The sequence below is a fragment of the Anastrepha obliqua genome, chromosome 4 (genome assembly GCF_027943255.1).
Source record: "Anastrepha obliqua isolate idAnaObli1 chromosome 4, idAnaObli1_1.0, whole genome shotgun sequence".
Lineage (NCBI taxonomy): Eukaryota > Metazoa > Arthropoda > Insecta > Diptera > Tephritidae > Anastrepha > Anastrepha obliqua.
Window position 1 is genome coordinate 24,770,118 of NC_072895.1, and position 25,397 is coordinate 24,795,514.

Sequence of the window (25,397 nt, forward strand, 5' to 3'; positions counted from 1 at the left end):
CTATTCTTCTATTTTTATGAGGTCAAGTTGAAGAAAAACCAAAATATTTTTATTTTCACAAATTTGTGTTTTTTCGGGTTTTTGCAAACAAATTGTTGTTGCTGTCACCGAAACAGTCTCGCGCAAGAACCGTAATAAGATTGTCGTTTCCTCTGTTCAACGGGCGCTTAAAATAATGGGAAAAATTATTAGAAAGTTATTAAGGGACAAATTTTCAATCAAAAAAAATTACCGAAGTTTAAAAATGTAGAAATAAAACGGGGAGCAAATATGGCTTTAATATAATAAATTAAAATTTTATTTTCGTTTAATTTTGTTCTCTTTATATAGTTAAAAATAGTATAAGTCAAATAGTATTAGACAAAAATTTAAATGTAGTAAATATGTGAGTGTGTATGTGAGTGGAATATTGAAAAGTATTGAAAAGTTTAGAAAAATATTGAATTATGTCATAAGTGAAAAAATTAACTCCAAAGGCTGGCCCTTCACTTTTTCAAGTAAAAAAATAATTAAAAATATATATTCGAGTCCAGGAGGCGCAAACTCTTATGTAAACTTGGATAACTGCACATCTAAATTTTTTAGAAATAAGAAGCATCGAAGATCTGTGTGTAATTTAAAATCGGACTAAGTCTCCCGCCGGCAGCAAATGGCAAACCTCCTAGTACAGCCGTAGAGGACTTCGTCGGTAAGTGGTTTGGCTACCAGTGTTTGAATTATTTAATGTCCCTAAGAAATCTATCTGAAATATCGCAGCCGCTGTAGGGTTGGTGCGTGGCTACCATTCGGAAGCGCATAGGTTCGAATCTCCGTGCATGAAACACCAAAATGAAGAAAAACATTTTTCTAATAGCGATCGCCCCTCGGCAGGCAATGGCAAACCTTCGAGTGTATTTCTGCACAAAAAATATCTACCGTTCGGAGTGGGCTTAAAATTGTAGGTCCCTCCACTTGTGAAACAACAACAAGACACTCGCCACAAATAGGAAGAGGAGCTCGGCCAAACACCCAAAAAAACAATAAAGAAGAAATCTGTCAGAGTTTGGTTCTGCTTTCTCTCTTTATGTTTCGCTTTTCAATTACCTTCCGATTTGCTGTTGGTCTTCGGATGCTTACCTTATACATTGCCAATTTCCACGCAAATTATTTCCCATATCAAGCCGCTTTAGGTTTGCGCTTTAGCTGTGGTGAAAAAGAAAATTTAGAGGGGAAATTCGACTGTCACTTCACTTGGGGACTTAGCAGCCGACTTCTACACGATCATTTCAAATGTATTCACACACTTGTCCAGTCAGTCGTTGTTCAGATGGCAAGGAAGTGTCATTGGTTGTTTATTCTTTAGTATATCACCAACACAATCTCAGTTATTTTGTAAACACAGCCCAAATGACGTTAGCCCATCAGCTGATTCTGTCGAATTTGCTCAGAGCCGAATAACGGTCTGTTAAAGAGCTGAGCTTTGAAATCTTTTCACCATGGCTTAAGCCGAAGCACTGCTGCGCTACATATTTCTTTTGTAAAGCATAGATAAATGAATGTTTCACGATTAGCGTATTTATGATCTTTGCGCTTTGCACAGAGAAAAGAGTCGTGAGTTCAGAAGTAGTTCGAGGACTTTCTGCAGCATCCATATGACTTCTGAAAATACAATAGTTCACCACACCGTGCATTTAACTAAGGATGCTTTCCATTTCAATTCAACCGGGCTATTCGGGTCATGTTCTTCGGTTTCGATGTAACTGAAATATGTTGCTCTCTGGTCAAAATAATGAGACACGTATTTTTTTGTTCGCCCGAAAAATTTTTTTTTCAAGAGTTATCGGCAATTTTGTTTTTCGGCTCAAACTCGATTTTTTTTTAATTATATAAGAAATTTTTTTTTTTAAATACCCATAACTTAGTCAAAAATGAACCGATTTTAATAATTCTGGGTTCAAAATGATCGTCATTACTTACACGAGCGATTTCATGTAGAAACAGTTGCAAAAAGGTAGTTGAAAATTTTTTATTTTCCAAAAAACAAAAAGTGCGAAACAGGTTTTTTACTCAAAAATTCATTACTCAAAAACAACGCATTTTAGCTACTAGGCATTCAGCTCAATTAAAGTTTGAAATGTCCTTTTGATTTGGAAAAAGTTATAAACAAAAAAAAATACACTTTTTGAAATATTGAAGTTCGAAAAAATTTAAATTTTTTTTCTTTTTTGCTAAATAAAAAATTTTCAACTACTTTTTTGCAATTGTTTCTACATGAAGTCGCTCGTGTAAGTAATTACGATCATTTTGAACCCAGAATTATTAAAATCGGTTCATTTTTGACTAAGTTATGGGCATTTAAAAAAAATTTTTTCTTATATAATTAAAAAAAATCGAGTTTGAGCCGAAAAACAAAATTGCCGATAACTCTTGAAAAAAAATTTTTTCGGGCGAACAAAAAAATACGTGTCTCATTATTTTGACCAGAGAGCAACATATTTCAGTTACATCGAAATCGAAGAACATGACCCGAATAGCCCGGTTGAATTGAAATGGAAAGCATCTAAGACTCTTTTTAGATGTGTCTTACGACCAGACGGGCGCAGCTTAAAATGTCGACAGCTACAATACATTTCTTTGTTTTACCCCAAGTGCCTTGTCAGGACAACTAAAAAGTACAGCATTCAAACAGTAAGTCCATTGTACTGCACTCGGCCGAACTCCGAAGAAATCTGAGTGGATATTGTGGTGCCAAGGAGCCAAGGTGGTATCTTCTTAACACATCAGTGCCAAAGGCCTCAAGCCTGATTCGAGCGAAGGCGGAGCTGATGACCAGAAAGTGGCTCGCCGTTTCATCCTCCTCTTCACAAGCAGGACAGAGTACACTGTCTGAGATGCCTACCTTTTCGATGTGCTTCGCCCACAGAAAGTGGCCCGCCATCAGTCCAACCAGCTGCCTTCAGTCCTTTCTGCAGTCGGTCGGATATGACAGGTAACATCAGTTTAGTCCATCTGCAACCTCTCTCAGCCTGCCAAGCTCACTTGTGGGTTGTAATAACCCATTTGGTAACCGTAGCTTTGATCGCTACAGAAGGGAGTGGCAGAACGCGCTGCGGGCGACGTGTCCCGGGATCCATGTTAGCATCAGACTATTATGTCTACCGACGTAGTTGAGCCTGGATTTACAGTACTCGACTACCCTTGAAGTGGTTGGTGGGCTGCCTAAGGCCATGAGCACAGCTTGGCTGTCGCTACAGACACATACAGATCTGCCTCTCCATATTTTTCCACAACAAAGTTCATTGCTTGTTGAACAGCATACTCCTCCACTTGAAACACAGATGCGTGCATTCCAAGAGCAAAGTGCAATTTTGTTCTGCTGGATTCCACGTCAACCCCAGAGCCAGAACCGTGCTCCGTCCTGGAGCCATCCGGGAAAAAGCGAAAACAATGTTTGCCGGGCTCATTTTCAGAGTTTGACCACAGTTGAGCCTCTGGCAGCACCACACTTTATCTCTTTTCAAGTACGACTCTTGATGACATGGAGTCAAGGGGCATTAAGAGAATCGTTGGATCTTAGTCCATGCCTTCCCTTTTGTGCAATGTCGGGGCCGTACCAGTTCCCGTTGTGTTTCAGCCTGCAGATGGCCTTCAAGGCTTCTTCTTGGATGAAAGCATCAAGTGGTGGTAGACCAACCAGAGTATCTAATACTGGGCCTTAAGTAATCGGAGAAGCTCCGGTGCAACAGATGGCCACTCTCTTGTACTCTCCATAAGGTCCTCCTGGAGAGAGTCTACCCATCCAGATCACTGCATAGGTGAAAATAAGACCATGTAGATCCATAGGATCTTGCTAGGAGAAAAATCCCACATTTTCGCAAAAACACCTCTGCCCCGCCAGAAAGCTGTCAGTGCTTTGAATGTCTTTGTTTCAACGTGTGACTTCCAAAGAAGTTTACCATCGAGAATTACTCCATGATATAAGATTTCTTTGGATAGCTGGTTTGTGACTCCTTTTAGCTTAGGCATAACGAGTCCATCAAGCTTCCTCTTTCTGGTAAAGAGGACAATACCAATTTTGGTGGGGCTTGCCGATAGCTACTGGCAAGTGATTTGACGACCTTGATGCGGTTTTGGACTGTCGAAAGTGACTCCTAGGATTTTGTGGTTGCATACAATCGGAATTGGTGTGTCTTCGTCTTTTACCTATAACTGCAGTTCGACCTCCTTCGTCCATGTGGTAAAAAGGGTCGCCGTGAATTGAGTGAGCTAAATCTGGACTGTGAAAAATCAAGAAAGTCTGGCGAAGTTAAAGCTCAATGTGGAACCCAAGCCATCAGTGTCATTTGTCGGACGCCATTATCGAACAATCGTCAGCATAGGAGACCAATGAAACTCGCTCTGGTGATTGAGGATCTTTGAATTGTAGAAATTTAAAAACAGTGGTGAAAGAATATCACGCTGAGTCACTCCTTGCTTTATCCTCCTCTGTTTTAAGTTGTGGTCTCGAAAGATGACAGACCTATGCCGACCCTACAAGGAGTTCGTGGACCACTTCTTCAGTCCCGGCAGTATCGAAAGCTTTCTAATATCGACTGTAAACAACCTCAAAATCCTGGGATCTTATCCAATTTCGATAGTTTATTCTCCTTCTCGTCACGTACAACTGCAACGCCCACTGATGTTCAAAACCTCAACAAGGCCCTAAAATCGTAGCCGGTAGTAGTTGGAACAAAGATAATGAAATGTTGGTGTCGGCATTCAAAGCAATTGCCCGGTCCATTCTAAATTACGCTGCGCCCGTCTGGTCGTCTGCTAATAATTAGCGGCGGACAAAGCTTCAGACTTGTCAGAGTACGACCATCAGGACTCCTACGGCTTCTTTCTGATGTCCCCCTTCTACACAAGGAGACCTCCATGCAGGAGGAGCATAGTACAGGGGCCGGCACTCGAAGTGTAACCAATTAAAAAGGCCATAAATTTAGTTTGAAAAATTTCTTTTATTCAATTCAAAGTAAAAAATGTGTGAAAATAATACAAAATTAAGAATCAATTTACTTTTGCTCGATATGGCCACCTTTTGCCTTGACTGTGGCCCTGAGACGGTCCAGAAACGAATCGCAAGCTGCCCGAAAGTGACTTGCAGTTATTTTGACCCACTCGCGGACAACCTCTTTTTTCAGCGTCTCGAGACTGGTGAATCTTTTATTCCGGACTTTGCTTTCCAAAATGGCCCAAAGAGAATAATCCATCGGATTCGCGTCTGGTGAATTTGAGAGCCATTGTGTGGACGTTATGGAGTTCAGAACGTGGTTTTTTAGCCATTCTGGTTCACTCGAGCTTTGTGAGATGGTGCCTAGTCCTGTTGAAACGTCCATGATCTACCACCGAAATATTTGTCTGCGCTTCTAAGCAACCCCCAAAATACTTTCCCGATACTATTTCGCATTTACCTTGACGCCAGGCTCGATGAAAACGATTGGAGAGCGCCCATCTGCGGTTACAGGGGCCCAAACCATTACCCGGGGCGAGTGCTGCCTCCTGGTGGTCAATCGATGACTCAAAAGTCTGACTTGTTGCTGCTTTCGTGCAAGATCATGCGCTTTTTGGATCTTGTACGGCTTGGCTTTGATATCATTTTTGTGTACGCGACAGATACTACCATCAGATATTTTCAGGTCTTTCTTTTTACAAAATACCACTACCTTCTTTCTTTGCAAGTACATGGCATGACGTTGCCCCTCTATCCCCACAACTTGGGTCCCCTTCTGTTGAGTTTTTCTGAAACGGGCGACGATCTAGAGCTAGTCTAGAATTTTACTTTACTGCAAATTGGGTCTCATTGCATCTTGGCTATCACTAAAAATTAAGAATCTCTTTCTCGCATGACTTACTAAGTGTAATTTCTCATAACAACGTCTCCATTTCTCTTCCAGGAATTTGCAACTTGGACCCAAATACTTGAAGGCAGTCACAAGCGCAGTTGGCATACTGCTGTAAACAGAGCAGCGCGCAGAGTCGCAGTCGCAGAGAGACGTCGCCAGCTCCGTTTTCGCCGTTACAGCCACAGCTGCAGTCGCAGTGCGTCTGGTTGTGGTGTGCCATTTGTTTTCTGGTCGAAATATTTAAAACGACGCAAACATTAAAAGCGCGTTTGAAAAACGCAAAGAATTTTGATATCTTTCGAAAGACACAAATTCATAGTGGCATAAGAAAACAAACGAGACGAAAAGATACCGGGAGTATTTGTGAGTTTCGACTCAAAACGTTGAATTGACGAAGAACCGGCCTCAAAACACCGGGATATTCTGCGCTATTTAGGCGTGGCTAGAAACTGAATTGTGAAACATAAATGAAACACGAATAAAATAAGGCCGAGTACAATAAACAAAACTTTGCTGAAATCCATTGTGTTCAAGACGACGAAAGCGGGTGTTGATACATAAAACAAATTCAAAGTATATTATCGGAAATAATAATTTACATTTTTATACCAATCTCCGTTTAAGTGGAGTCTCACGCAATAAATACTTTTATCTTTTCACTCTTTTACGAATTCAAAGAACCTCCCCAAAATGGTTGCGAATCAAACGAACACAAAGATTAAACTGGATGGTGGAATTTATCAGCCACTGTCCACTCCGACAGACATGCAATCCATAATACCCTCAATGACGCCTACACCCACAACAACACCACTAAACAAATCCATAAAACACGATTTCTTTCCCGAGGTTAAGTTCTGCGACCTCTCGGCAAGTGACTTACATGACGGCGAAAACGATTACGCCGCCAACGAACGTCTTCTAAAGCATTGTCTGATCACAGTTGACGACGGCAGTGGTGTCCTCACTACCACCACAACAACGACGACACTTGCCATGTTGGAAGGCGATGGCCTGAAAAAACGTAAACGCCTTATCTCGAACGAATCGGCCGATTCGATTGATTCGAGCTCAACAGATAAAAAGAAGCCAGAAATACCTGACGGCGGCTACGGTTGGGTTGTCGTCTTGTCCTCACTCGTGGTCTCGCTCATAGCAGATGGTTTGTCATTTTCCTTCGGTCTGCTTAATTCGGAATTACTCGATTATTTTGGTGAATCCCCATCGAAGACAGCCTGGATTAGTTCGCTGTTCTTTTCAGTGCCCTTACTAATGGGGCCCATCTGGTCTAATTTGGTTGATAATTATGGCTGTCGCAAAATGACCATCTTTGGCGGCTTGCTATCCGCAATCGGTTTTGGTCTTTCTTCGATTTGTAACTCCGTAGAAATGCTAATGTTAACTTTTGGCATTATTTCTGGCTTGGGGCTGGGTATTGGCTATGTGACAGCTGTGGTATCAATCGCTTTTTGGTTCGACAAGAAACGCACATTCGCCACCGGTATCGGTGCATCTGGTACGGGCATCGGCACTTTTTTGTATGCACCGCTTACCCAGTGGCTAATCGACTACTACGGCTGGAGAGGCGCCACACTCATTCTTGCCGGCACAATGCTAAATACCTGCGTCTGTGGTGCGTTGATGCGTGATCCTGATTGGCTCATAGAGGAAAACCGTCTGGAGAGTCGTTCGCAAAGTGTGACCACGTTTTCCAATTCGAGTGTGTGTCTCGAAGAAATCAAAAAGCTACTAGATACCGGTGTAACAAAGGAAGCTGTGCTTGACACGTTGGTGACTAAAAACAACACGGAAGCCAATCAGCAAATCAACGATCCAAATGAGTTCATCATGAAACGCTACCGTAGCGAGTTATTTTTACCAACCTTTTTGGTGTCTCAAGATTTGGATTGCCTCTACGAAATCAAGAGTCTCAGCCGGCGTTCGCTGCGCCATAAGGACGGAGCTGAAGCGCCATCGCGTGAAAATTTGCTCTCGATGTCTTCAGCTGGTGCCAATCCCACAGCTGCATTTATCGGCTCACCTGATGACACAATGATGGGTGGTATTGCTGAAACCGTGGCCGAAGATGCGAAACGGAACTATTTGGCTTCGATGGAGACACTGTCGCCATCGGAAAAGAATTCGCTGAGCCGTGAAACACCCTCGCTCACATCTTTGCTATCGCAGCAAGCTTTTGTCGGCGTAAATTCGAAAGCATTGCCAGCAACTCCGCGCGAGTACCAACGCAACAGCAGTCACGATGGCACTATCGCCAATTCACGCTACTCGCTAAATGAAAACTTTTTCAGCGCAAAAAATACGGCCACATCTTTTGTGGATCTAAAGCCGAATGGCTTGCGACACAACTCAGTCGATATACTGAGCGATGAGACTTATTATTTGTCAATTAAAAACGATACCGCAGGACTTATAGATGGTAATTTAAGGAAACTAAATAAGGGGCCGGCAATCATATCGATACCGGAGAATGACGCAACCAACAAGCCAGCGAAACGGCCACGTACTGATAGCATAAGCGGCATGCGTCGGCTATCGAAATCGAAGAAACCGATTGTGCGCTCAAGTTTTCGCCACAACATCTCGATGCGAAACTCAAACTTCTTGAAGAATATGCGAATACATCGCAATTCCATACATTACCGTGGTGCTATGTTGAATACGCATCGCTACCGATTGCGCGCATCCTCGTGCCCGAACATCTACCGCAACTCCATGACGACGATTGCAAAAGAAGAAGAAGACGTAAGTAGAAAGCTTGAGTTGAAATTAAAAATTGAAAATGAGTGCACATATCTTAAGGCAGCTTAAGAAAATGGTGGCAGTTTTTACAAAGAAAAATCGAGCTACGTGAACAGAATAGCAGAGTTTAGAAACTGGCGTGGCCTAGTGCGCTTGGCAGTGACTCATTTCGTTACACAATGCGGACCGTTTAAGGGGTTAGGGGTAGTCGGAGGCCCGAAAAAATGATGATTTTCAATAATTTTTTTTGCTAGTCATGTTTCGACTTGACTTTAGCAAAATTTCAAAAAAAAAAATTAATAATTGTAAAAGTATCACTGTTTGTGTGGAGCCCGTTTTTCCAGAAGTCTCTTGCGGTGATCATCACAAGTCCTTGGAGATTCATCTAAAATTAATCGGAGAAGAGAAATTAGTTTTATTAATAGAAAATCTTGTGCCTGATCGAAGCTTTTTAACAATATGGCGACCTCAGGAAATATTTTTCCGATTTTCGAGAAAAAAACCGACAATTAATTGCTTAAAAAAAAATAGAAATTTTTGAAAAAAATCCTTCGATCAGGCACGAGTTTTTTATGTTTTTCAAAAGCAGTATATATTTTATTGAAATCTACTAAGCGGTTATAAGTTACAGTGATCGATCACCAGTTCAAAAAACATAGTTTTGAGAAAAACGCATTTAAACTTTTCTGGAACACTCCGGAGCACCCCGAGCGCCCTTTGTTAATTGTTGAATAACTCGAAAAGAATTTGTCAGATTCACTTCAAATTTTCACACAACATTTTTAAGATATTATAATTTAATAAAATGCAAAAAATCCAATTTTTTGAAAATTCTGACTACCCCTCACCCCTTAACAACGTTAAGCATAGTTTAATACGTCGACCCCATGAAAAAGCAGAAAACATATCAAACTTAATGAAATCTCCTTTACATCCATTTCATATGTCCTCCCACTATTGTCGTTTCAGACTGCTGTCATATGAAATAAAATTTGCTCTAGTCGTTTCATAGCTTACAAAATGTATGTCAGGGTGATCGATTTAAGTTTTGAATGCTTTCATTAGCTGTAGTTGTTTTAACAAACAAAATGTTGATGTGTTCAAAAATTCAATCTTTTGTCCCACAAAAGTCGGGCAAGTTTCTGAAACATTTTTATCGGAAAAAACTAAAATTTTTATTTATTTCAAATAATTCAACAATAGCAGATTTTCAAGTTTAGAAGTTCACTCGAGCGTCTCCGATCAGCCTGTGACCAGAACGTTCTTGATCTCGCGACTTTGCACGTTTGCGCTCTAACGTTTCACCTTTCCAGTAGTACGCCACAGATTTTCAAAAGAATCCCAATCGTCTAATTTCGCTCGCGTCCGCCGAGCAGTTTTCCGCTGTCACTGTGACCAGGAACACAAATGAGCCTAATATTAAAGTATTCAGGTGCAGTTGATTGCGACATGGCTGTCGAAGTAAATATTTATGTCCCTCACAGCAGTTGCACAAGTACAGTCCCCCGATGTGAACTTCTTCTGGATAATTTCGCTTACGCGATTTTGGTCGAGTTTATCAAAGCGCGCCAGTCGTTTCTTTCCTGTGCGATCCGGCGCCAGTTGAAAGCTCCAAGTGAAGCCAAGTCCTTCTCCACCTGATCTTTCTAACGCATAGCAGGCCTTTCTCTTGCGCTGCTACCACCAACTGCTACCGCATCGAATACTTCCAAAGCCGGAGCGTTTGTATCCATTCGACCGACATGACTCAGCCAACGTAGCCACTGGATCTTTATTCGCTGCGCTATGTCTATGTCGTCGTAAAGCCCATTGTTCCATCATCTGCGATCCTCTCCGTCACCAAGTTCAATCTCTACATTTCTGTATCCCCTATAATCTGACCTTTGAGTATGGAACTCGTTGGCGCTTTTCGGACATAATTTCGTTTTGTTATTACTTCCATAAAAAGGGTAGGAATTTCGAAGTTTTCTTTTTGGAACATTAAAGTTTATTTTTCAAGTTGGCAGCACAGTCAAAATCTCCCTTTATAATGCCAAATCTAAGAACAATACAAAAATTAAAGAGAGCACAGATCTTCTACTTTCTAGAGGTTTGCGACTTAAAAGAAGTAAACGAGCATTACGTGATGGAAGAGGTTCAGTAAATCGCAAAGACCGCAAAGCATACTAAAGGCCCTCGTCTCATTTGAAATGGTGTAAAACGGAAACAAAAAAAAGATTTTTAATTTTTGTTTTCATTATTTTATTTTTTGATCCATTGTTAAATATAACATTTTGTTTTTGCCATACGAGGTTCGGCCAAAAAGTTATCAACCTTCAAAAACTGGTCTTCCAATAAAAGATATGCCGCTGGCGACACGGATTCCGGGACTCACAGGTGTCTGAAATCAAAAGGACAAAAAGGTTCTTGTTCAGTATGAATGTCTTTACCGTGAGAACTACGACCTTTAAAAAAAAAATTTTCACAAAATGCCGGACATTCAAAGATGAAAACCCGTTTTTTGACCCTTTTTTACTTTAAAGGTTCGAAAAAATACTCAATTTTTTCCCCCCTGAATGATCGTAGTTCGCACGATAACGACATCAATTTTACGTCATTTAAATTTTATTTCATCAAAATTGGTTCGGTAGAACCGACAATATCTGTGTTCATTGTCCTTGTGACGACCATTTTTTGAAGGCTGACAACTTTTTGAACGAACCTCGTATGGCCAAAAAACAATTTTTATTTTTTAAAACTGGATCAATTTGCATGAATTAATAAAGCGTCGAAGAAAAAATCGTTTTGCGGTGGAAATAGTTTTATTTTAATATCAATAAGACATTTTAAATTAAAAATAATGAAAAAGTTTTATATATTAATATAATTTTTTTTTTTACGGAACCATTTATAAAAACTAAATATAAAGCATAGAAAACAGTTGAAAAGCGGAAAAATTATTATCCGCCGAGAAAGATGAGTATATCGACTCCATGAAATTTTTTTTTGTCAAAAAGTACTAACGTGTCTGCCATCGTCTTTCGAAAATGAATCACTCGCACTGCAATTCTGCTTTTTCAACCCCTTATTTAGAAATATCATAAAATTGTGGACCATTTTTTTCCGCTTTTAGTATTGCTAAATATATATTTCATAAATTAAAATAGTTGGAAATATTTTATAAGAATTAATTTGGAAATAAGATTGAATCAAAACTGCACCATTTATGGACCCATTTGCGGTAAAGGGTTAATAGATATTTAAGGTCACAGTGCTAAATCTCCTTATAATAATAATAAAGCCTGCATTCGCACATATTTAATCTATATTATAAATATTAGTTTTTTACTTTGTATTCAGATCTTTGACTAAATGAGAAAACTCTATCATTTCAGACCTGGTACGAAAGTCTAGCTGACACAATGAAGACGGTGTTTGATTTTTCATTGTTTATGGATATGAAATTCACGTTATTTAATTTATCGACGTTGTTTTTGTTCATTTGGTAAGTAAAAATTTTTGTAATATTTTCTACGAGGATGCATCCAATTTGTGCTCAGTATCACATTAAAAGTCAGTAACGACACTGGTTTAGTGGGACATCCATAGTGAGAGGTTGATATTCTAAGCCAATAAATCAAGGATGATAGATTTACCAGGTTTTCTAAGTAACAAAGGTGAAAAAGAAAATTGTGAGGGGAACTTTGGCTGCCACGTCATTTGAGCATTCGGCAGCCGAATTCTGCACGATCATTTTAAATGTATTCACACTTTCGTCCAATAAGTCGTTGTTCAGATGGTAACGAAGTGTCATTGGTTAATTTTTTTCGTATATCACCAATTGAATCTGAGTCTTTTTGTCAACACATCCCAAGTGGCGTCAATTCGTTCAGAGTCACATAAGGGTTGTTAAAAGCTCACCTTTAAAATCTTTTCACTATGCTAATAAATTATATATTAATAATAATATTTCACTAGCAAAATATCAAAAGTAAATAATAAGTGGGTTCGAAGATGCGTCGTGGAATAATGAGTTTGCGACTTCCCAGATCGGACAAGAGAAACTAGTTTTGTTAATAGATAATCATGTGCCTGATCGAAACTTTTTTTTTCAAAATTAACAATATGGTGGCCTCAGGAAATATTTTTCAGATTTTCGAGAAAAAACCAACAAATTTAAAAAAAAAATTCGAAATTTTGAAAAAAAAATTCTTTGATCAGGCACGAGTTTTTTATGTTTTTCAAAAGCAATATAAATTTTATTGAAATCTACCAGGCGGTTTTTATGTTACAGTGATCACCCGTTCGAAAAGCATAGTTTTGAGAAAAACACATTTAAAGTTTTGCTATCGAGTTCCAGAGCGCCCGAGCGCCTTTTGTTAATGTTGAATAACTCAAAATGTATTTGTCGGATTTACTTCAAATTTTTACACAATATTTTTAAGATATTACACTTTAAGAAAATGCGAAAAAATAAATTTTTTTTGAAAAATCTGACTACCCCTAACCCCTTAAAAATTGCAACATTTTTTATAAAGTTTATATTTGATGTTTTTTATTTTTTTCGCCTTCATTACTTTTGTGTTTCAATGTTGGAAAATTTGATTTCAATCTTTAAATTTACTTTATTTACATTTTATACTGTTTATGCTTACTTTTTGTATGTATATAAAGTTCGAATATATACTTTGTCGTGATTGATTACCTTGCTCTGGCCCCAGACAGTCGCTTAACATCGCTCTGTACCGAGCACATTTTATTGTAACGGAGTCTTCTTCCAATTTTGCTAGTTGATGTAGCAGTTGTTTCAAAGGTAGATCTCGTCCGACAAACGTGAGGCGATAGGTGATGAAAGGGCAAACCTTACTAAATATTTGGACAACTGGATGTCATTGCTAACTTTGTCAGCTGCTGAAACATAACAATTGGAAAAACTATAATTGCTATCTGCACCTGCTGCTCACCCTGTATAATGAATATAAATATGTTAGTAGATTTATATATAAATATAAAAAATTAAATGAGCTGAAATAATATTGGCAAAAGTACCTATTCGTTTCAACATTGCTGCGTAGGTATTTTGTTTTTATATGGATTAGAAAGCATTAAAGTATACGCCGCACGATTGCAAATAAACCTATTGAAAATCACTAAAAATATGAATATACATATAATTACATACACACACGCATATATACATATGTATGTATGTATACGTATAAGCGTAGATATTTGGTTATGCTTACGTTTGCCTACGAAACTGTGAATATGAAAATATAAGGGATTATGCCAAAAAACGTGGATGAGGCCACATTTACGTACGATTGTATGTTCACACTAGGAATGTCAATATTAGCGGAAAATTTGCATCTCGGTGCTTCGGGATACTTTTCAAGTCATCTTCGAACAAAACATTCTTAATTTAATAGGGAAGAGCATTCCCGTTAATTCAAAAATATTCAAAAAGTAATATTTAGAGTTTATTGTTTTACCAATTTGCAAGTAGTTCACAAACAAAATTCTTTTCGCATCCAAAAAAACTGATGCTAACACCTACGGCCTTCTAGTCTCATTACTTTACAAGAACTCGTTTCGGAGCCAAAGAACCAGATTCTCACCACCCTTTAGACTCTTGTCTTGATTTAGGGGTTAGGTGGGTTTCAGAGGTTGAAAAAAAGAAGATTTTGACTATTTTTTTTTAGTATATAAAATCATATATTTTATTCAAGCAATTCACTGTATCTAAGATACATATATAAACAGTATTTTGTGAAATTTTTATTTAAAAATTTCGAAAACTCAGCCGTTGGTACCTCATCTTCCTTGACGTCTCAAAAAAAAATGCTCTTGCCGTGGACAGCATAGCTCATTATTGGTTCATCTAAAATCAGAAAACCAAACGGATTTCGTTAGTACATGGATAAATCTCGTTGTTGTACGAAGGAAAAAAAAATCAAAATTTGAATTTATGACAGGCTTTGAACCAAAAAACACATTTTTTAGTGAAATTTTCGACATACATTGGCTCAAAAAAAATTGTTGTAATTAAGGGAGGAAGCTGGTCTAGAGCGCAAAAAATGGGCATATTTTATGAATTTATTTTGACTCAACAAAGGAATCAATCGAAAATCTGTGAAATAGGTTTAATAATATAGCTTTCATGGTACAAATACAAAATTTTTCGTCTGAATTAATTTCAAAATGGCCGCTGTCCAGCAGTTCTCCTAAGGCGCCTTTTTTTCTAGTGGGTCCATTGCCGAAGACGTAAACTCCTTAATTTTTGTCCTGGATCAAAAAATAAAATTTTTTTAGTTTCTATATAACAACAGAAAGAGACGTACGTAGGATTTTTTCGATATTTTGTTTTTTCGCGAAATGGTGCACGTTTGAACAAAAAGTTACAATTTTCACTATAAAGAACGACATAAAATTTTTGATTAAAAAAAAAACTATGTAATATAAATAAAAAATCCTACGTACGTCTCCGGAGAAAGGTATTTCGAATGTATTGTCAAAATTTCGTAAGAATCGGTAAAGATTTGTTCAAGTTATTTCTTCGGCCAGTTTAAAAAAAGTGATTTCGAGAAAAACGCGTTTAAAGTTGTAAGTATTGTAAAATCATACCTGCGAGGCACTGCCGTCGAATGAAAAATTTGGGCATTTAGACATTTTTGCTGGCATCCCTCATTTGGTATATTATTTCTAAGACCCTAAAGCACCTTTTAAGACAAAAAAAAATTTTTCGATTTTTTCAAAATTCTAGACCAGCTTCCCCCCTTAACAAAAAAAAAAATCCTTCGTTCAATAACTAGATAATGTTATTTCAAAGATTTGTACAAAATTTGAACTAAATCGCTTCATAACTTTTCGAGATATCGTGTCCACCGACTTAAAAAATGGAGTTTTGAGATAAACACGTATACGAGCGAAGCGCTCAACTGACGTGGCCTAATGGGCGGAACTTCTGAAGGGTCTATCTCTTAGAATTTTACTCGGATTGACTTAAAATTTTAGGAGAGTATTTTAAACATACTGTACTATTTAATGAGACAAAAAAACAAAATTCGATTTTTTGAAATTTTCAAACCCACCTAACCCCTTTAGGGTCGTGGCAAAATACTTAAGTCTCATCCATAGTGAGGATTCAACGCTCAAAATCCACTTTATCCTTTCGAAAACGCCTTAAATGTTGCTGAGAAAGTCGCATTCGAATATATTTCTGTTCCATTCTTAGCGAATGCGGCACACCCATTGTACACACAGCTTTCTGAAAGCCAATACTTCAATCAGAATATTGCTTACACTGCCCAATGTGATGTCTAGCACTTCTACTAAATCTCTCACGATTTCCTGTATTTTTTCTACGATTTCTTGTGTTTTTGCTGTCTTTGGACTTCCTTGAAGTGGATCGTCTTCAAGGCTGTGCGACTACGTTTAAATTCAGAAGCTCATCTTTCTACTGTACTAATTGATGGCGAAAAGTCTTTAAGCACTTCCAATATTCGTTCATAAATTTCATTTACTTTTACACCTTCCAAACAAAAAACTCAATCACTGCACGATACTTGATTTTTTTCCATTGTAGAAACTACTGTGACACAGATTGAAGAGTGTTCACACTTGTTTATATGTAGTGTGTACCAACACAACAAAAAAATGTAGGCTAGTAGCAACGTCCTCTCTTATTGAACAACCTAAAGGGTTTTCTAATTAGAGGTGTTATTTTGATATTCAAAGGTCTTATTTTGATATTCAAAGAAAAATGCTATTTTTTAATATAAATGATGTTTATTTCATTATAAAGAGGAAGGTATGTCGTTAATAGTAGAAAATAACATCAGGCAAATGACCACCACGACCACGCTAACAGGACAATATCCTTTTCATGAAATTTTCTATAACCGAATTGCAAAGTGGCTGCCCTATGCCCTCGATAGCCTCACGAATTCCATCTTTGAGGTTTTGAATCGACCCTAGTCTGTTGGCGTAAACCTTCTCTTTCACGTGGCCCCAAAGAAAAAAGTCACAAGGATAACACGGTTCGGAAACTTTTCCCGTAAAAGATCAATGGTTTCGCGGCTTGTGTGCACGTAGCGCCGTCTTATTGAAAATAAACGTTGTCCAGATCAATAGCATCCAATTCCGCCCATAAAAAATCGTTAATCATTCACCGTAACTGTTACTCCAGCTTCATTTTCGAAAAAGTAAGTAAGTCCAATGACTCCGCCGGACCAACCGCACCGCACCAAACAGTCACACGTTGAGGATAGAGAGGCTTTTCAACAATAACTCTTTAATTTTCTGAGATGATTTTTCGATGGAATTCCGTATCATTTTTATGCATTTCAACGACCCAATCAGCAAAGGCACGACGTTGTTGATGATCGGCCGGCTTGAGTTCTTGTGTTAACTGGACTTTGTAAGCCTTAAGACCCAAATCTTTATGCAAAATACGGACGGTGTAATGACGTTTGAGGAATGCCTAATCCCAAAGAACGACGAGGAATGGTCAAACCTGGGTTTTCTTCCACACTTCAACACGGCTACAACAGCAACATTTTCGGCTGTTCTTGAGCGACGTGCACGGGTTTTATTCTTCACATCACTAACTTGTCCCAACAGCTCGAATTTTTTCACCAATTTCTGTATTGCGGTCCGACAAGGTGCTTCACGATGACCCAAAAATGTTCGAGTTTTACGAACCGTCTCTGCCAAATTTTCACCATTTTTATAGTGAATTTTAATCATTTCAATGACTTGTTTAAGCGCGAATCGTTCCATTTTTATTAATGGCGTAGTTTCTACTTGTCAAATATCAAAAAATGACAGCTTCAAAAGTGGCATCTACCGAAATAGCGGGCTATTTAAAATAACACCTGCAATTGGAAAACCCTTTATTAGGCAACCCCTTAAATATGTCGTCGATATATACAGATAAGTAATGGGTAATAACAGAAAGTTCAGGAAACAGAAAGTTCAGAAAACAGAAAGTAAAGAAAAGAAAACCCCTTACGCGAAGTTGAAAAAATGGCCCTACGAAAGCGGCCGCATGATCATTTCTTTATATTAATCTAATAACCGTAACAATTCGATTTTGAATACTCTCTCATCTTCACTTCAAACTAAAAAAATGTGCCTTCTTTCTATTTTGTCTTTGACACAGGTTTATAATTCCATACCTTTACCTGCCAGAGCACATGAAAATTCATGGCTATGAAACGGCTGACAGTGCACAACTGATTTCGGCCATTGGCATTGCCCAAACCATTGGCATGATCGGCCTAGGTTACATCGGCGATCTTTCTTGGCTGAATGTGAACGTCTGTTATTCGGCGTGTATGGTGGGTAAGTAAGAAATAACAACAATTACGACTTTTTTAGCTGTCTTTAACCTGGACGTGGTCAGAGACCAGACTTTGACTAACGTTTCAAGCAGCCAGCTTCCCGCTTTGTGGTGTGCGGAAGTGAGAAGGTGGATCATATTAATCTCACGCCGATGTACCAGTATTTGTAAAGTATAAAAGTGTCCTTTAAAACAAGTCATTCAGAATTGGTCGGTGGCTGGACTTGTAACGCGCACTACGTAACAACAGCTTCCAAAGTAAGGAAACAAAAAGTCTGGGGAGAAAATCGTTTGATGCCAAACGACTCATGTGAGATTTTAGTCTGATATTCGAAAATATTGTTCAAACTTCAGAACTAAGAGAGCCATGAAATCCAACGTATAAACTCCCTCGCCAACAATTACAACTAAATAATAAAGGTTCAAAGGAATAACGCAGATCATTTTTCCATCGCCTACGATACTCGCCGTCACCAACGTGCAAAGGTCCAAAAATCTTGCGCTGAATCTTTCTCTCAAACACTCCAAGGGACGCCTCATCGGAGAACATTCTATTTAAAAAAAAAAAAACAAAAAAAAACTCAAAACCTCTGTAATCAGTAATTTAATGTTTTGTGTTAATTTACTCTCTTCTCTGTCTCTTTTCAGTGAGTGGCATATCGGTACTGCTCATGCCGATTTTCGTGGGCACTTACAGTCTGCTGTTGTTGATGTGCATCATCTTTGGCTTCACGTTCGCCAGCTCATTTTCGTTTACACCCAGCATTTTGGTCAGTATTGTGGATTTGGATGATTTTACATGCGCCTACGGATTGGTGCTGTTGGTACAGGGTGTCGGTATGATTGCGGGACCACCCATCGCTGGCGCAATTTACGAAATGACGCTGAAGTGAGTAAATTTACTAAGTGTTTAAGTGTTACCTTCAAGTTGATTTGACTAAAATTAGATATTAGAATCGATAAATGCCAGATAAGCTATAAAGTTAAGAAACCAATGGAACCAGATGGAGTCAATTTCGCAGCAATTAGTTTTTTCCTCCGCGTATTTTGGAAGGCATTGTCGAAAAATGTATCTCCCGTCACAGCTAAATTTTCAATAAAAGTCTTAATGTAGTAATAAATATCCAATAGCCTCAAGCAACAACAAACCACACGATACATTCTTCTTTTTCTTCATGATTACGAAGTTCCCTTAGTAAACCTAAGACAGAACTGCGTTGGGCTGAGTGTATCTGCTTTTCTTTCGGCTGCATCCGGCTGAGATATCTCATCCTTCTTAGCGCTATAACATCTCAAGGTATGGTGGAGTCTCCGAGAACTGGTCGCAGAAACTACAGGAGCCAGTGGACTAAATCATAATCCGGTGCAGGAGGCTACACAATCTGCTGTAACCTATGAGAGGCCTCGTGAGCATTCTCAATTTGTTCTTAGGGGGGGTTAATTTAGTGCCAGCTGACTCACGCCTCTTACTCTTAGCTCTTCACTACTAAGCTACTCCGTGATTGTGGGTTATTCCATAGCAAGGAAGGAGTCGGGTCATATTAATAACGAGGCAGCAGCCTCTCTAGCCGATCCATCCCCAACTTCGCTCTCAGTTATACCCCTATATCATGGAGCCCATATGAACAGCGTGCGATTGTGCATTCAATTTGACGATGCACTCAAGGGCTAATAAGGACTTACTATAAACTCAAAGAATGGCAATGCCTTGAGTGCTGCCTGAGTGTCGCTAGCGATCCACTCATCCCGGAGGGATTTGCGTAAGTTGATTTTTACAAACACATACATACACAGATTTCTGCATACATTTCCGCTTGGAAAATGCTGGGAAAACTACCCATCGGCATAGACCGCTTTGTTTTGGGCCATATATTCTAGCGCCTATTCGTTCTGGTGCCTTCGAGCCATTTCTATATTAGTGTAGGGTAGACTCTTGAGGTCTCCCTTCAAGTGCAGGTATACTCCAGTCAACTTTATCGTCTAGTTCAATTTTGAACTTCTTCTGGAATGTAATAACCTTAGTGATACCATCCCTGAGTAGCTGGATAAGTGGGAGCTGCAGACTCAGCGATTTCATGTTCCTGGATGGCAATACTTTTCCTTTACCGAAACCTTCACTAGTAATACTCAAAAGGGTACACTAAACTCATTGCTGAAAAACTCTGTGAAGCGCTGTTAGCTCGAGCTTCAGCTCCATCGCAGCTGTTGTAGGATAGGTAGTCGAAGAAGAGGCCATCAAAACTCACGCGACCGCTCCACATATCATCATTAGCCTAATTGTCATAATGTACATCCATCTCAGGGTTCTTGGGCTACAAACCCAGAACGTTTTTCAAACTTTAAGAGCATTCGTTGCTTTGGACGAGCTTGCGTCAGCAGGTCTTTTCTAGTTTAGCTTGGTATTCAGGACAAAACTAAGATACTTTACTTCGGCGACCATTCCAATAGCTATTCAATTTTTATTGATTGTCCTCATTTCTGGTGGGGCTCTTTTTCTGGACGGAACTATATTCAGAGCCACCGCAGCACACAATTTCTTCGTCTAAAGCTTAAAGCTCTTTGTATTATATCTCAACGGGTATTCTCGAGCTTGCCTCTTATTATAATTACAACGTCAGCTGCGTATCCTTGGAAGCGCATGCCATTGTTTCCCAAGCAAGTTAAGCAAGTTATCAACTACCAGGAGAGGTGATAGGACACAACAAAGAATGTGTTCTGAATTTTCAGTGTCCATTTCACAGAATCGGCTGATGATAGAGATACCAATTTTATTTAAGTGGTAAGCGAAATAGCGGTAGCGGACCATCTACGTTTTTTTTTTTAGCTAGATGGTCCGCTATTTCATTTCCCTCATACCCCTCGTGTCCAGGCACCCAACCTAATAATACTGTGTTGAAGTTTCCTAACATGTTGAGAAGTTTCAGGCAGTTTTGCACCATTTTTGAGGTGACTATAGTTGATAGCAAGGCTTTCAAAGCCTTCTGACTATCTGAAAGTATGAATATCTGGGTTCCTCTCATTTTTCTGCGGAGACATTCCCTCACACACATCTCAATGGCATGTATTTCTGCCTAGAAGATTGTTGAGTAGAGACCCATTGGAATCGATTTTTTTTTTATCTACGCCCATTGATTCCTGCGCCTCTTCTATCAACTTCTAATTTCGCTCCATCAGTGTACCATATCTGGGATGCAGGTTTGAAGGTGATAGAATTATTTTTTCAGGCCGTAGGTTCTTCAATAAGAACTAGAAAGTTCCTGGAAAGAATGGGTTTGGGAGATAATGTATCCACACTATAATGAATAGGAGTATGTCGAAAGTCTTCTAAGATCTTTAAATGTCCTCTCATATCTCCACTTTTTAGATAGGAGGTGCCCTTTAATCTCAAGGCGCTCAAACGTGCTTCTTTTTCAATTAAAATGGGGAGCGGTGGTATACATAGGAGTACACCTAATGAGTCAGTTGGGCATGTTTTCATTGCTTCTGTTATACAGGCAAAGAATGCTCTCGTGGTTGATACCAAGGTAGTTCGCTTCTGTGGAGAGTTGAAGAATCGATTCACTTTGGACAGAACATTTAATGTTGATGCTCCTTTTTCTAGTGGTGCCCTTCACAAGCGCAGTTTTAGATGGGTTAAAAAGGAGCGCTTTGTCGGTGCACCATTTGTTTATTATATTCGGTCCTATACGATTAGAAGGCGTTACATACCGTATACGATATAACCACGAGCTCTTTCACTGTTTTAATCGCGGGACGAAATGTAACGCGGTTTATAAAGTCGTAAAGAATACGGTGCTATGGACACGTCATAAGAATGAGCAACAAAAGAGCGACCAAAAGCAAATCCTGAAGGAGCAAGAAAGAGAGGCCGACTAAGGCGACGATGGTTGCAGCACGTAGAAAACGGTATACGAAAGATGAGAACCTCACAACGTCTACAATGGAGGCATACTATAGAGGAGGCAATACACCACCCCGAACTGTAATGCCAATATGATGATGACTGAGGGCTTGTTGCATGCGGTTAGAAAGAGTTATTTAGTTGGTTGGTTAAAGTGATGATTCTTCCAGAATCCAACTAGCGCTTCCGCACCATTTTGTTGCCACATCCTCGTTACCAACTTGTTTAACGGTTATTTACAGCATGACTATATCCAGTCTGTGCGGTTTAGGAACCTTATTAGGTTGTTGACGTCTAAGCCAGACAGTTGCTCGAGACTCTCAAACAGCGGTTGGCCCAGGGTTAACATTCTGCCCTTCCATTGGGCAGGGCATTCACAGAGGAAATGGAAGATTGTTTCCTTTTTCTCCAGTTGTTTACAACTGTGACAGTATGTATTGTGAGGGATACCCATTTTGGCTGCTTGTTCTCCGACAGACCAAAAGCCAATTACGACTGCGTTAGTCTCCAGGCGTCCCGTCGTTTAATGCTTATTAAGGTCGAGGATTGTTTGAGGTTGTAGGTAGGCCATAACGTTCTGCTAATTTTACATTTCGTCTGGTCTTTCCATCTACAATACGCGATTCGGAGGTGTTTTTGGGAAATTATTCTTGACTGCACCTAATGGGGTGAATACCGAGCGTTATTCATGGCAGTCCCCCTCTTGCCAGTTCATCTGCTTTTTCGTTACCTTCAATGTTCCGATGTCGCGGGGCCCAGATTAAGGTAACTTTATGGTTTTCACTCAAAGTGGTGAAGCTATTCCTACTTTGTTCCACCACCATAGAGGTTGTTGTAGCCGAACCCAGTGCCTGGATTGCAGCTTGGCAATGTGCCGGTCTGGAACTCCTCACTCAAGTAGCACTAAAGCGCCGTTTTGAATAGGGATATTGCCCTCAAAAGAGAAATCTTTGATTAGTAGCCTACAGGCTTCCACAATTGCCAGTACTTCCGCCTGAAAGACACTGCAAGCATTAGGGAGACGCACAAATCTTTCAATTTTAAGTTTGTGAGAGCCATACTTTTATAAAAAAAATAAAAAATCTACATTAAAAAGGAAAATAGTCAAAATTGATTAATACTGCCTGTATTTCGGTCTATCGTCAAGCGCAAAACGAAGATTAGTCACATTCCTTATCATTCCACAAATTTCTTATTTTGAAGTGGTGTAAGTTAATCCAAGCTGTGAATCTAGAAATAAGCTGAGCACCAAAAAAGTCTTGCAGTATCTCTGCTTGCATTTTGAAGTCACTTTATAACAAAAAATAGTTGCTGAATTAAATAAATAATATTCTTCTCTCTATTACAGATGGGATCACTCATTCTACTTTGCCGGCGTATTTATTGCCTTATCGGGCGTGGCCTCCTATTTGATAGAGTTCTGCGAGAAGCGCGAGAAGGGCAGCGACAGCGATGTGTCCGAAACTAAGAAATCTAATTTAATACATTAAATATTTATAAAGCTAACTGTATTATAATAAACGAAACTTTTTCGAGTTCTCAGTAAAGTCTACTGTGTTATACATACATACATACTCTATGTGTGTACTAGTACTAGAATATACAAAATAATTTTTTCCGCGAACAAATTTATGTATCTGCATATTTATAGAGTTTGAATTCAATTAGACTAACAAATTTCGTTTTCATGTAATTGACGATTAAAAGTTGAAAAACTGAAATGTAAATGTATACACACACACACACATAGACACAAATTTCATATTACGTACGGTAGACATGTACGAGTATCGTGCATTTTTCGTTATTTATTTTATTTCGTACCTTTTCGATAACAACAACAGCAACAAAAATATAAATATATTTCAAAATAGCGTTTTCAAATACATAAATGACAACAACAAATGCAACACTGCATACCGAGAATAGTATTTTTCAATTTCTGAGCGATCTAATAAGAATTTCGAATTTAGCGAAAACAAAAATTTTTTGTACTTACTTCTTTATAATCTGACTTATATATAATAATACTATACTATATACAAATATATGCCATGATTTGACAAATAATGAATAACTAAAATACTGAAATAAATCTGCAAAATATTTTCATTTGTAAAAGTAGTAAAAAAACTTGCAAACAATTTTCAAATCATCAGTTTCCTCGTAACTTAACTAGCATTAACCCTTTGCGATCGGCAAATTTCTCTGGTGGCAGTGCCAGCTAGTCGGCGCAAATTTAGCTTTTCGGAGTTATTTCTCCGCAAATATGAGGAAAATACAAAACACAAATAATAGAAAACACAGAATTCGTTGAAACTGATTTATAAAAGTTTAATTTAATTTAAAAAAAATTTTATTTTAAAATTTACAAATTTGAAATTTAAAAATTGTTTTTTGTAATTTTGTTTTAATTTGAAAAAAAGGTTAAATTAATTTACAAAACAAAAAATTTATTTTAAAATTTACAGATTTAAAACGTAAACTTCTTTTTTTGTAATTTTTTTTAATTTAATTTTTTTTTTTTTTTTAATTTAAAGAACTCAAAACATTTTTGCAATATTTTTTCAAATATTAGAAAACACAGAATTCGTTGAAACTGATTTATAAAAGTTGAATTTAATTAAAAAACAATGAAATGTAAAATTTACAAATTTTATTTTAAAATTTATTTTAATTAGAAAAAAAGGTTAAATTAATTTACAAAACAAAAAATTAATTTTAAAATTGACAAATTTAAAATTTAAAATTCTGCTTTTGTAAATTTGTTTTTTTTTTTTAATTAGAAAACACAGAATTCGTTGAAACTGATTTATAAAAGTTTAATTTAATTTGAAACAAATGTAATGAAAAATTTACAAATTTGAATTAAACATTTTTTATTAATTTGAAAAAAAGGTTAAATTAATTTACAAAACAAAAAATTAATTTTAAAATTAACAAATTCTAAATTTTAAATTCTTTTTTTGTATTGTAATTTTTTTTTTAATTTGAAGAACTCCAAAAAAATTTTTTCAATATTTTTTCAAATATTAGAAAACACAGAATTCGTAGAAACTGATTAATATAAGTTTAATTTAATTTAAAAAAAATTACAAATTTTAATTAAAAATTTTTTTTTGTAAATATTGTTTTTTTTTGTATTTGAAAAAAAGGTTAAATTAATTTACAAAACAAAAAATTAATTTCAAAATTTACAAATTTAAAACTTAAAATTCGTTTTTTGTAAATTTTTTTTGTAAACTTTTTTTTGGAATTTTTTTTTTTTTAATTTGAAAAAAAAGGTTAAATTAATTTACAAAACAAAAAATTTATTTTAAAATTTACAAATTTAAAATTTAAAATTCTTTTTTTGTAAATTTTGTTTTGTTTTTTTTTTTTTGTTTTTTAATTTGGAAATAAAAAATTGTGAAAAAAATATTAGAACATTTTTTGAAAATATTTTAATTTTTTTTCAGCTCTGAAAACATATTTTGCAATATTTTTTCAAATATTAGAAAACACAGAACTCGTTGAAACTGATTAATTGGGTATAGTATATATTTATAAAAGT

The 25,397-nt window shown here is 37.6% G+C and overlaps 1 protein-coding gene across 1 annotated transcript; it reads left to right on the top strand.

Annotated features, from left to right (window-relative positions):
* Positions 1 to 472: 472 nt before the first annotated feature.
* Positions 473 to 23,770, top strand: LOC129243561 (uncharacterized). Its single transcript, XM_054880661.1, has 6 exons — positions 473 to 688; positions 5,913 to 8,624; positions 11,996 to 12,105; positions 17,764 to 17,945; positions 18,592 to 18,832; positions 23,193 to 23,770. The coding sequence occupies exons 2-6, from the start codon at positions 6,552 to 6,554 to the stop codon at positions 23,332 to 23,334; spliced, it is 2,748 nt and encodes a 915-aa protein (XP_054736636.1). The 5' UTR covers positions 473 to 688; positions 5,913 to 6,551; the 3' UTR covers positions 23,335 to 23,770.
* The last annotated feature ends 1,627 nt before the right edge of the window (positions 23,771 to 25,397 follow it).

Excerpts from the sequence above, each read along its gene's own strand:
- LOC129243561 (XM_054880661.1), top strand. The coding sequence starts at position 6,552 with ATGGTTGCGAATCAAACGAACACAAAGATTAAACTGGATGGTGGAATT. Across the intron at positions 12,106-17,763 it reads ACGTTGTTTTTGTTCATTTG|GTTTATAATTCCATACCTTT; the intron begins GTAAGTAAAAAT and ends TCTTTGACACAG. Across the intron at positions 18,833-23,192 it reads ATTTACGAAATGACGCTGAA|ATGGGATCACTCATTCTACT; the intron begins GTGAGTAAATTT and ends TCTCTATTACAG.